This window comes from Xiphias gladius, chromosome 10 (assembly GCF_016859285.1).
Source record: "Xiphias gladius isolate SHS-SW01 ecotype Sanya breed wild chromosome 10, ASM1685928v1, whole genome shotgun sequence".
In the NCBI taxonomy this organism is placed as follows: domain Eukaryota; kingdom Metazoa; phylum Chordata; class Actinopteri; order Istiophoriformes; family Xiphiidae; genus Xiphias; species Xiphias gladius.
This window is the reverse complement of record NC_053409.1, coordinates 13,512,209-13,525,301: the sequence shown is the minus strand read 5'-3', so window position 1 is coordinate 13,525,301 and position 13,093 is coordinate 13,512,209. Positions and strand designations below refer to the sequence as shown.

The 13,093-nt window shown below is 40.4% G+C and overlaps 1 protein-coding gene across 1 annotated transcript; it reads right to left on the bottom strand.

Moving 5' to 3' along the window:
• Positions 1–947: 947 nt before the first annotated feature.
• On the bottom strand, positions 948–13,057 carry slc38a6 (solute carrier family 38 member 6). Its single transcript, XM_040136785.1, has 16 exons — positions 12,765–13,057; positions 10,496–10,626; positions 10,290–10,363; positions 9,834–9,886; positions 9,684–9,723; positions 7,552–7,630; positions 5,472–5,557; positions 5,323–5,381; positions 5,159–5,230; positions 4,641–4,697; positions 4,068–4,147; positions 3,851–3,951; positions 3,610–3,734; positions 2,591–2,735; positions 2,134–2,228; positions 948–1,960 (listed from the first exon to the last, which is right to left on the bottom strand). The coding sequence occupies exons 1-16, from the start codon at positions 12,855–12,857 to the stop codon at positions 1,877–1,879; spliced, it is 1,374 nt and encodes a 457-aa protein (XP_039992719.1). The 5' UTR covers positions 12,858–13,057; the 3' UTR covers positions 948–1,876.
• Positions 13,058–13,093: the final 36 nt, after the last annotated feature.

The following is a 13,093-nucleotide window of genomic DNA, read 5'->3' as shown; positions in this document are numbered from 1 at the left end:
CAGTCTGACACTAGGTGGTAATCTTCTGCTGCATAAGGGTTTAGCTCATGGGCGAAAGCATGTATGGAAGCAAAAGAAGTTATTTTATGCCTGAAAGAGCATGTATCTGGACAAATAGGGTGACAGATGTCTGATGGTGGCTTCTGGAAGTGTGCAACAACTACAAGTCATTCTTAACTGTAGACAGCTGTAATTACTTTCAGATTTAAATATTACATTAAAAACATTGTATGATAAGTTTATAAAATACAATGCAACTATAGGAGATTTTTATATATATATATATATATATATATATATATATATATATATATATATATATATATATATAAAATTTAGTACTTTTAATTTAGTACTTTGTACATTTTGCTGATAATACTTCAGTACTTTTACTTAAGTAGGAGTTTGAGTGCAGGACCTGTAAAGAAGTATTTTTACATTACTGTATTGGTAATTAAATAAAGGATTTCGGTATTTGTACCACTGGCTACTAAACCCAGATACATATTCAGTGTTGATGTTATTTGTGGTTCACTTTATTCATAGGAGTGTCCTTAAGAGCAGTGGATGGAGGCTGGGGATATTTCCTGCACTGGGGAACCTCCTTTAAGGGGGCGTGAAGAGTGGGCGGCCACTTCTTTCTGGATGGGCGGCGGGCCGGTCTGCCTAATTCCTTAGATTAAAGCCAGAAGTCTGCTGGCCGTCGGTTCCAGAGGCAGCATGAAGACAATCTAAACAGCATAATGATTAGAAACGTACCAAGCATGTGGCTTTCATTAGCTACAGGCTGAATCCACATCACAACAATGAGGAGTGGGTCTCAATGTCAATACTACACCTGTCAATCAAACACACAGTCATGAATGGAACATGATAGATTATCAGTGTTGTGGAAAGCTCAAAGACATTTTAGTAGTTAAATGGGCAAGCTGACATGTCAATGTATAAAGAATTTACCTTTTTATTAAATGCCAGTAATTTGAATAACAACATTATTTTACATTATAACTAGAAGGAGTACATTGTAAGTAACTGGTCAAAAAAAAAAAATAAAAATAAAGAATACATATTAAAGAATACAAAGTAGCAGCAGAAACATTTAAACCTGAGGTATGGATCATAAGTGGAGTGGCAAATCAATACATGGATTAAAAGATAAAAACAAAAAAGCTAAAAAGAAAAATCCCAAAACAATAAAGTGAATAAAATGAAAACACTTAAACACCATAAATCAAGGACTGTAAATGAGCCACTATGATATGCAAAAAATGTGAAACATGCCATAAACAATATTTAAGAAAGCAGTAAACCTGACACATTTATGGTTCAGACTTGGTCAACAGCATTTTTCAAATATATGTAGCAGATTGTATACATAATGTGCATGATCATCCACACAGAACAACACAATGGCCATCAGTCAAATGGGGAAAAAAGTACATGAAATGAACTTAAAAGATCATGGACAACTCGCCTGACACTTTCTTGTACTGTTCAGCCACAGTAAACCTTGCTCATCTTTTGTTCCAGCCAGATTAAAAACACAAAGGCTGTCCTGAACTGGGTATAGTCTAAAAGTCAGCACTTTAAGACTATACCCAAGACCTGTAATAATTAGTGAGTAGAACATGAAAGTCCTTGGTTTTTTTTGGCTCGTCACTGTCCTGACTGGGTTTGGTCAATGATTTTGAGTTAGAAAGTGCAGGGGGAAAAAAGCACTAGTCTAGTGTTGAGAGCAACTTTACCATAAATAACCTGCCTGAAGTGATACTGATAAGCATCTGTCTGTTCCCTTTCTTTATCCAGAATTCGATTTCCTTGGCATGCTTTTCCCTTTCTTTGCTCCCATGCTTGATTTGGAAAAAGAGAGTGGGGGTTAGGAGCTCTGTACCCATGTAATGACGATGACAGAGAAGCTGATGACTCCCATAATGAAGCCAAAGACCACCAGGAGTACGGCCTAAAAACAGAAAGAGTACAAACAAAACAGCTAGTATAATCACCTAAAAAGATGATTCTTAAAATTTCACATACAACACAAAATGTAAGCACTGTGGTCAGCGAGTGAACTGGGTAAAAATGTTTTAGCCCGATCTTAACAGTATTTAAGATTTATATCGAGTGTGTATTTACCCCAATGGAGTCAAAGGATCTGAGGGGTCTGCTGCTGATCTTAAGGTAGAAGATGCCGGGGAAAACAAACAACAGACAGCTGGATGTTGTAGATCCTGGGAAGAAAACAGGAAAAGCCTTTGAATTACAGAGACAACATGCTCAATGTCTGATGACAGCAGCTTCATAAACTGTTTCAGCAGGACTGCATCATTAATTATGTATGAGCAGATACTGTGATTTTAGCCACCACGATCAATAATTGTGGAATAGTGACATCTTTGCTGAGATCTAGGCTGCTTTTACAGACTGCTATAGTTGGAAAGAGATCAGAATATTTAAAAAAAGGTCAAAGTTAAGCAAAATAATTGTGTTGTAAAATAATAAAAGACTAATTATATGATTTATAAAGACCATAATATCTAGAAAAATAAAGCTGTATTTTCACGTATTAAAAAAAAAGAAAAACATCACATACCCACTACTCCAAAGACATTTCTTATATCAGGGACAAAGATGACCAGCATCAGAACCACACCCATAATGGTTAGAGTTGCAATGATGTGGATCAGCCAGGAGAAGGGACGTCCTCCGCATAGCAGCAAGATCATAGCCTTACGGGCCTGGAGCATACACACAAATAAAGCTCAAGATGAACTCATAGAAGATGTGCTGTGTTAATTATTCTGACCAAATGTTGGAATGGGTGTGCAAGAAAGAGCTGGTGACACTTTAGTTTAAGTCCCCCTATTTCGCATTTATAAGCTCTACATAAACATGAAATATATGGTTTATAACACACTAAAATGTGGTTACAGGCAGATATGAGGACATTTTAAATGTTTATTAATGTACCGTATTTAAACAATTCCAATTCATCATCTGAAGACATATTTTATATCATTACACCAGTGTTTGACTATATCATTATCATTCATTATCTGTTTATACACCTAGCATAAACTTATGGTGCCCATAGCAAGAGTTGTAGTTGTTGACAAATACATTAATAAACACATAGCTGGTTAAAAATACAATGAAGTGTATTATTACCCATTTATTTCATGTTTACATACTGCTTCAACTTGTTGGTAGTAGTGAAAGGGTTGGTCTGTTTTTTTTTTCCAATTCCAAAACATTTGAAATACATAAATTAATTTTCTAAGTCCAAGTGTTTTTTACGTTCCTTGAAAAAAGGGGAAAAAAAAAACAACTTAATATTAAACAAACATAAAAAAAATTAAGTTAATAATAGCAACAATTAAAAAGCAGGGATAGAAAAATACAAAGTAAAGAACCTTTGTATTTTATAACTTTAAAATTTAATATGAAAAATTTGTTAAAACACAGCTATATAAATTAATCACTGTCAACCATTTCTTGTTTTTATGTAATTTCATAAATTTGAATAACCAATCCAAAATGAGGAAAACGGAAATTTGGATAATCTTCTGTCGTTTTTGTTTGTATAAAAATAACATTACGGAGTCTACTCACAGGGAAGTGAATGAGTGGTACAGTCAGCAACACAGAGAGGAGGATCGCCAGCCGAACCGTCATCACCATGATGTCCCGTGGCATGTACACATCGTAGCCAAGCAACAGCTCAGAGTTCACATGAGCTAAGAACAGGAGACAGGAATAAAGTGAGGGTATGATCTGAACAGATATGACAGGGTTTTGCAAAGTAGTTCTGGTCGTACATTTTACTCAGTGATCTGTGTCCCTGCAGGCTTACCATAGAAGGTGAGGTAGCCAAACAGTGAAGAAATTAGGTAAAGCAGAAAGCTGAGGCTAATGCTGACATTTGTAACGTTCTGCATCCTGGCCTTAGTAGGCCTGAAATCACAAGGAGGTATTCATTTCACATAATCGTAACAGATATTGAACAATAAATTCAGGAGGGTTAAATGAAGTGGAGGTAAAAGGTAAATCTGAGCGGCTGCAACGCTGACCGGTCCAGTTCACAGTAGATTGGCAGGATAGCTGTGTGGCACAGAAAGGAGAAGGCCATGGTGGGGATGGCATAGGCACTCTGCAAGACACATCAGTCAGAGCACAGCCATCATTAACAAATTATCATCTTACACTATTTACACAGGACTGAGGGGGCACGTGGATCAAGGTATGGTTTGTGTAGTAGTAATTACCGACTGGGTTGCAGAGTGTGACCTTTCCCGAAAAAATGTATTTATATGAATGTAAATATGTGTGTCTAAATACCATGGAAGTGTCATTTTTAAGGATCTTGCCTCAAAACAGCATCAAGCTGTGTCTGAACAACTAGAGACGACATGTGCTTCATGTAATTCTGCGTGCCACATGTACGTTTGGCATTTTCCGTGCAACATACATATGAATGGCAGCTGCATTGTGCACTTGAGTTCCTTACATATGCAGCCCATTCTTCTCTTGTCACCAGAATCAAACAACTGCAGCAGACCTACAGTACTTTCAAAAGCCTGTCACTGCCACCTCACGGGTTCTGCATGTGCAGCAGAGACAAAACACTGGTTTAATATACGTACCTCACTGGAGATGACAAAGAGTTTGGGCGTACACTCTGAGTCAGAGGAATTTGATATCTGGAGAAACAAGGAGAGAAGAGAAAGCATGTTATTTCTGAGAGACGATGACTTCTGCAGTGCTGCTGCAAGTGGGAGAAACAATACAGCTAAATTCCACTGCCTGGCTTTGGAGCTAAAAGGAAAATGACCTTCTAAATTAACCCATGCCAGCTATGAAGTTATAGTATGGTCTGTATAATTCCTAAAGGTCAGAGTTCATTTCCAGGCTCAGGCAAGGTCACCTGAACTTCCTTCCCCTCAGGACTGGCATCATTCACCAAACAGTTCTCTGCAGCCTTCCCTGGCCCTCATCAGCCAGAGCTGACCCAATCAGTAAACTCAATCCCCTGGGTTTTCCCTCCTAAGCCTGTGGCCGTGACCGTCTGCTCAACACTCCCTACCTCAGACCTGTGGTATCTTATGTATGTGCGTTTGTGTGCACGTGGACAAGCACACAAGGAAAAGAGGGTTGTTGTTACCTGGAAGGCTCCTGAAAGCGTAGTCACATTGTGAGGCAGTGGGCAGGGGATGGACCATTTCTTGACCACAACCTTGAGACAAGACAACACAACAGGTCAACAAAAGAAGAGTTGAGGAAGAAAAAATAAAAAATAAAAATTTGGAGGGGAATATTAAAACTCACCACAACAGCAAAGTACAGCATAAAGAAGAAAGCGAGGCTACTGGTGTATCCCAGGAAGCCTGTAATGTCAAGAGGCATATCTGGTAAAAAACAATAGTTAGAACCAGTCAGGGCAGCAAATCAGGATGCAATTTGACCGACTCACTCACCAATTTTAGGCAATATTGACAAAGGTAGAACAACACAGAGTGTGACGAGAATCACAAGCAACCTGCCATCTTCATACCAGGCATTTCTGGAAAACAAGGAGAGGATGTGATATGAACTATTAAAGGCCAATGTTGGGCCACATTTCTCATCATCATCCCCCTGGTTCTGAAATGTCAGGGACAGCAGAGATGAATCTTTAGTTCCTTAAAATGGGCCGGCTCTGGAAATTTGTCTCCATTTCGTGCTCAAATAAAGAGCGACAGATTCATCATGTGGTACGAATTAAGGGCTTTAGCTCTCGCAAACCATAACAATTATGTAATTCACATGCAAACGTTGTGTTGCTCTGTCAGATGAGACCACATTTCACTTGCTGGGTTTTTGGAGAGGGGGAATAATATTTTCCTTTGCTGAGGGATAGCCTTGGCGGTTTATTCAGGATTGGGGAGCTAGCGGAGGAGGAGGAGGAGGAGGAGGAGGAGGAGGAGGAGGAGGGGCAGTGCTTGAGGTGACACATGTGGAAGGCATGCCGGCTCTGCTGGGGTCAGGGTCAGGTTGGAAGGGTGCTGCCTGGCGCTGCTGTATGTTGGACTGCTGCTCGAGGTCATGAGGGACTGGCTCCACCACTCTTTATGGGGCTCCCACAGTCAGCAGCACCTGCTCTGACCACATCAACACCCACTGACCCCTTTTTGGCAGTTTCACAGCTGTGGCGTTTCCATAGGCGCTGATGGATTTGTCTCTGCGTCTACACCATTTCTGCACTGTAACTGGATGTCAGGGAGACCTCTGCTCTGACCTCGACTCGCTCTTGTCCAATCACTTCCACTCTAACCTAAGTTTAGCTGAAGCCCTCGACCGCAGCTTAGCTAACCCCATTCTCCCGTTTTACAGACTGTTAGCAGACATAGGGATGTAAAAAAAAAAAAAATCTCCACCTGCATTAGGGTCCATTCTCAGGGGGCTCAAGGCTTACTGCAAAGGTGCAGGATACCTAGAAGACCCATGAAATGTGGAACATTTCACGGTATAACAAGATGCAGGATAGCTCTTATTTAAGGTCGGAGAATGACTGACAATGAGTCAATCTCCAGATAGTTTTGAAGAGCAGCATAAACCTGGCCAATGCAGCACAAACCCATATCCACAGCTGTCCACGTCTCTGGCCTTGTTATCAAAATTTAAACAAGACTGGAGAAACTTAAACAGGACATACACTCTGTTAGAGCAGACGAAGACTAAAAGGCTGAGCACAACTGTGTTTTTGCCCTGCTGTATTATGATAAATGAGCCAGAAAAAAGAAACGTGTTTTAATATAAAACAACTTGTTTATTTAGGCTTTGATGGAACTGATTGTGTGTCTGTTAACATCCCAAAGCCACTCATTAACAGAAATGTTTTGTTTCCCTGAGCAGTGAGCTGTAATTAGAATGGCAAAACTGATATCCCCTTGTATCAGTCTGATTCCGGGGAACATGTGCGAGAGATTTGGGGGTGAAAGGAGAGCACTAATACAAAGCAGCTGTGTGTGGAGGATTCTGATGTTGACGGATTGGGCTGAGAGCAGCTACAACTCTCACTTAAACCGTGTGGCCAATAATAAAGTGATAGAAGTTACATTCTTGGCCAGGGACATCGCTGTGAGGGCTTGTCCACATTGGCCAATGAAAGACACAGGCTGCTGCTGATGGGTGATGAATGACTCTCTATCATAAATACATTTCCTCTGGGCATGCTTCATGCTATACAACACAGAGTACAAGTTTCCCTCCAATTGCTCACAGACAAAATATTAGTAGTGTGCTGTAGTTTGGTGAAAAATCTTCTTCCACTGTATTATTCATACGTTTCCCATTGCCCAAGTAATTCCAGTGTGTGTAACTTTGTGGTGCAGAAGTGTCAAATTTGGTTATTTGAAGGCCAAACGTATAATCTACAACATCATAGAAACAGGAATGTTTTATTCGTTATCTTAGTGCAACTAATTTAAAAAAATAGTTTGGTTCTACCCACAGCGGTGCTAGATTTTGAACTACAATGTTTTATTGGTGAAGGAGCTTACAGAGCTATATACCTACCCAGTGTTGTCTGGGCTCAAGAAGCTGCTTATGGCTGCTGGAAGCTCCGACTTCAAGATGAACAAATAGGATGACATGGCTGAGGGGAGGGAGGAAAAAAAAAGGTTTAGAAAATGTGTGTTTTCCAAATCAAATAAACCAAAAAAAAAAAAAAAAAAAAAAACACAAAAACACAACATCATACTACTAAAACATAAACACAGTAGATGACTATATGCTGCCACAGGCAATACCACATTGCTGTGTGAGGGTGGTGTGGGTTTTCCAGCACAAGGAAATGGGGGAGGTTTAGCGCAGCTGAGTTAATGCAGATGGGTGGGGCAGGCAGCTCAAGAGGATCACCAGCAAAGCCCTCGGTGCAGAGGAGCAGACATTATGCAGATCTTCCAATTGCTGGAGAGCAGGAGTAGCAGCCAGGATCGAGAAGTGAGAGGGGGGAGGAAGGCTAACAATAATGATCTCTGACGCTAATCCAGGTATTTCTCCCCCTTCTCCATCTCACTAGGAAACAGGATATTATCTGAATCTGACGGGCTCCAACACACTTCCCTTGACGCTCAAGCAGCCAATGAGAGAAGTGATCGGGGTCACTTCCTGGGGTCATATCAGCCCCCAAAACACGAGGATGAAAAAGGGGAAGAGGAGATGGAGATTGCACGGGGAGAAAGGAACATGTTTGGTCTGAAACAGGGATTCAGATGCAGTGTGTGGTCAGTCATAAAGGGAGATAATGTTAAGGGATTTAAATTTGTGAAGCCAGGCATAGCCAGAGTTAGCTGGGACCTTACTGCCCCCAGGGCAGGTCTTGCACTCACCGTTAAATAAGACTAGACCATAATCCCTCAGATCCTGTATTTGTTTATAAAAGAAGATTCCTCCAATAACCCTCCAGCCCACACAGACACAAGGACTCTCACTCTAAAAACAATTAATGCCATTTATAAGCACTAAAATCTGTCAATAGTGGGATATTATGAGGTAGCAGTCGCTTTAGTGTTTTAGCCAAAATGTTTCCCTGCAAAAGTTCATCCAGCAATTTAAAAGAACCATCAAAATAAAATTCTTTTCAACCACTCAAAACGCATAAAGACCAACTGACAGGGATCACACAACAGACATGATGCAATGGTTTAGTTTCATGCAGGTGGTCACTGTAAGAACATCAACAATTTCACGGAAATTCCTGGAGGGATAATACTTACATCTCTAAACACAAAAAGGCCCTTGAGTGAAGAAAAGGAATTGTTATCGCCCAAGCGGTAAGAAAACATATTCTAATAATGAGCATGCATGTAAAATTCAAGGAAAATTGATGTAAACCTTGAGTGTGTGTGTCAGCTAATAGTGAGAGAGTGTGTTCAACAGAAGACAGAGCCACTTTCATTTCATTACGAGTGAGGGGATAGGCAGGCTGTGAGAGCCCTGGGCTGGTCAGTAATTAAGGTCAATTGGCCTATCAGCCTTTGGCAGTGCAGATGAATGTTTACCCAGAGTGAGGCTAATTGCACTCTTATAAAAGAGGCCCAGGGTGTAGACAGATGCATTCTGGAGTGCTGGCTCTCACACTCTCACACATACTGCCCCCACGCTGGGAAAACCACAAACATACCAGAGGGCACGGCAATAATCCACTCAGCCGTGCCACTAATGACTGCAGAGGAGCTACCATCTCACTTCTCCACTGTCTGTGAAGCGCAGTTTGTAGCTGAGGGATGGATAGAGGTGGCAGTACAGAGAAGTTGGGGGGGGGGGGGGGTAAAGGGGAGGGGTCCCATTAGGTTACCCAGCACTCAGAGGGTGGGAGTGGGTTTACCATCAGTGATCAATTAGATACGAAGTCAGGTTTCAGGCCCAGGGGAGGGGGCTGAGAGGATAGTGGCTACAGGGTCAAAGGTTATCAGGGAATCCAGATAATGGCCCTACAGTAAGGAGGGAGTAAAACTCAGCACAGAGCTGTCAGATCTCCAGTGGGAGGCACTATCTACCTCCAAAATAAACTAGTCAGTTTCTCACCCTGCAGCACTCTGCACCCTCTTCACCACTCTGCTTCTATAAAAACCACAAAATCAGTGTATGTCCAACATGTCAGAAATAATGTATGTGACTGTACAGTAAAATTGACGTTGACTTACCACCAATATTTTGGATAAGAATAGCAACTCCAACGAGAAACTAAAAAAGAATTTTGAAAAGGTTAGTGTGAATATGTTTCCAAATCATGTTGAAAATTCCTTTTTTCTTTGACAGGGAAAACATACAATAATCCGAAATTCAACACTTACTTTTCCTGGCTTTTGCAAGGCTCTCTTTCCAAGGTCTTCATATGAATTGATGCCTATAGTCAAATCAAAAACAAACAGACATACTCAACTACTCAAACGTTTAAAAAAAAAAAAAAACAGGACAAGATGGCCCTAACATGAGAAAACTCTCATCAGAAACTGGACGGTAATTAATAGTCCACTTCCCACTATTATCTATTTTTATCATCTCTCTTGGGTCCTTAAACATCACCTGATTCAAAACGCAACTAGAGGTAAATAAAGAAAAAAAAGGAGACAAAGAGACAACAAATCAGGTAGCTTCCTTACACACTGATTTAATCATGAGTGGAGTAAGAGGGGCAGTCCAGGGTGTTAGTAAAAAAAAAAAAAAAAATCTGAATGAAACCTCATGGATAAAGTCATGGGGATATGCTCATCTAAAGTTAGACTGTGTATCCATTGTAAGTCTCTCACCTGTTTGGTCACATAGCGTCAGAAGGAGATGTATAGAGTATGCTGCCAGGCTGGACACTAGTACCAACAGGATACTAGAATGGAAAGGTAGATGGAGCAGGGATCATTGTACATGTAGTTCAATTTATTTACAATTTAATAAATTGCTGAAAGCTGTGAGATATTTAACGGCACTCTGGTAGAAGGTGGAATAGGACCTTTCTTACCAGAAACCAATTATGCCAGTGTTAGCCATAGCATAAGCTAGACCGAGTATACCGCTGCCCATGATGGCATTCATCAGGTTAAACACAGATGAGGCGAAGGAAGCTCCTTTGGCCCTGGTCTGCACCGATCCCTGCACACACAGAAGAGAGAACACATAAATAGATAACTAGATAGGTTAAATAGCTCGACAGATTGATAGAAGATAAAGTCGTAAAACAGCGAGTGTGAAGACAAAGGACAGAAGAAGATTTCTGTGAGAGCTCTAAGAGAATTGCACCTGACAGTATTAAGAACAACTGGCCGGCCCTGATGATGGATGTCATGAAACAACACTGCAGTGGCATTTAGGATCGGGGAATGGAAATGGCAATAGATGGGGTGGGATTTGAGCTGCTGGCTGTGGGACAGCTGCCTGAGCTCAGGATAAGGGGAGCTGCCCGAACTGCTTGACCTCTCTAATAGGGGATATCCTGGAGAGAACGAGCGGCAACTCTGGTGTCAGTGTCACAACAAGCTTAGATTGACCTGCGTGCTGCTGAATCGGATTCACCTGGGTTACAGTACTACAAGACAGAAAGTAAAGTATGACACCAGATGTATGAACATATAGACTGGCTGCACTGAAAAAAAAAAAAATGTAAATGCTGCAAATTAAATTAAACAAATTTGAATATAATAACAGTGTGACTTTTAAAATAAAGATGCACCTGTGAAATAATTTGAAATGACAGAAACTAATTAATGCATCAACACAGATTAATTTTCCACTATCTTATTCCTGTTCAGGGTCACAGTGGGGTGAGGTATATGCCAGCATGACTGGCCACCAGTCCCGCACAGTGCTGAGTCAATCAACAAGTCTACAAGTAACAGACAAATCATTGCTAATTTCACATAGTTTCTCTTCTATTTTATGTCTTGTGAATGATTTCAGATTGGTGATAGGATTAATCTAGACCATGTTTTACCCATGAGTGGTTTAATCAAATAACTTGACAATGTGTCATTCAATTAAGTGCACAGCTGTTGCTACTGTCTCCACTTCCTGTGTTTCTGACATTAAAGCAGTAAATGGATGACACTCATTGATAAATCTTATTATGAATTGGGGTTATTGGCATCCACCTACACTGTGTCAGATTACTCATCACTACTGATGAATCTTGCAAAAACATTACATGGACCCACATTTCTATGCTTCTGCACTTCTTAAATCTGATCCATTTGCTCCTTTGTTCAATATCAGAGAGACAGAAGACTACATGCCACTGTCAGATGCTAAACCTACAGATGGAGAATATTGGAACAACTGACCCACAGAAACTTTATTGGAAAATTGAGACACCTTCAAAGCCCAACCAGACGAAGTTAAATTAAAACAAACTTTTCTGAATCTCAAACAAATGATTAGTAAAGGTTTAATGGACTAACTCTAAAAAGTATCGCGGTCAGTGATAATGACACCATCAATAAATTCCTTGATAGGGCCGTAGCTACCACGGAGGACACCAAGGCCACGTCCTCTGTGGAAATTTTAACAAGCTTAGGAGGAGTTTGCATTCTACAAGTATAGAGAAAGGACCCATAGTGTGTCCTGAGGCCTGTTCTGATGGTCAGTATCTTTAAATGTGTAGTAAGTAGACTTTGGAAAGCTCCCTCCAGAACCACAGAACATATTACATAACTGGTGCTAATCATGATGAGCAAACTTGTGTACAAATCAGTGCAATTCCCCTTTAAATATAAAAATTTGAATGAATTCTGTATTTATTGCAGCAAGTATTATTAGTATTAAGTTTGATGTACATTTTTACTTTTTTAATGAAACAAAACATATCTTTACAATGGTCTTTGTACTGGTTTTATGTCTTTTTTTTTAATTGTAATTTTTTTCTTATTACTTAAAGTGTAGCACTGAAGAAACGCAGTTTCATTTCCCTGTATACTGAATTGTGTATATGAAGAGAATGACAGTAAATTCTACCTTGTAAATGACAAAGAATTCATTTTGCATTTGCATAAGACATAAATATAAACGCAGACGCATTCTCAGTGGAAAACAATCGTTTAAATGCCACAGTTTAATTGCTGTGTTAGGGTGGCAGAAAGGAAAGTGGAGAGTTCCCAACAAGCATGAGACTCCTGACATAAGCAAGATTTTGTCTGTTTCCAAAACCTATTGCTGCCACATCGCTAAAGTTCAGATATACAGGCTGAAGCACCCTTTCTTAGCGGCGAAACAAGCGGCGGTGCTGTATCTATACTTACATTTGACAACAGAGGAGCAGTTTCGTTGCCTCCTGTGCCCCCGACGGTGCACTCACTGTATAAATCTGTGCTTGTATCTCCATTAATACTCATCTTCTATTCGGGAAAACTAAACACACTCAAGAAAAAAATACTAGATACAAAACCACGCTGTTCCGTGTCCGACCTCACAACCACCCCAGTTAACGTTGTTATGAGACCATTTTCTCTTAAATCACTGTTAAATCATCCTCTTAACAACTCATCAGCTGCTGACTGGTGTTGTTGGTCAATAGAGTCATGTGCCTTTGGTTTCCGTCGCTTTTGTAACGTCAGAGAGGTGACCGCCC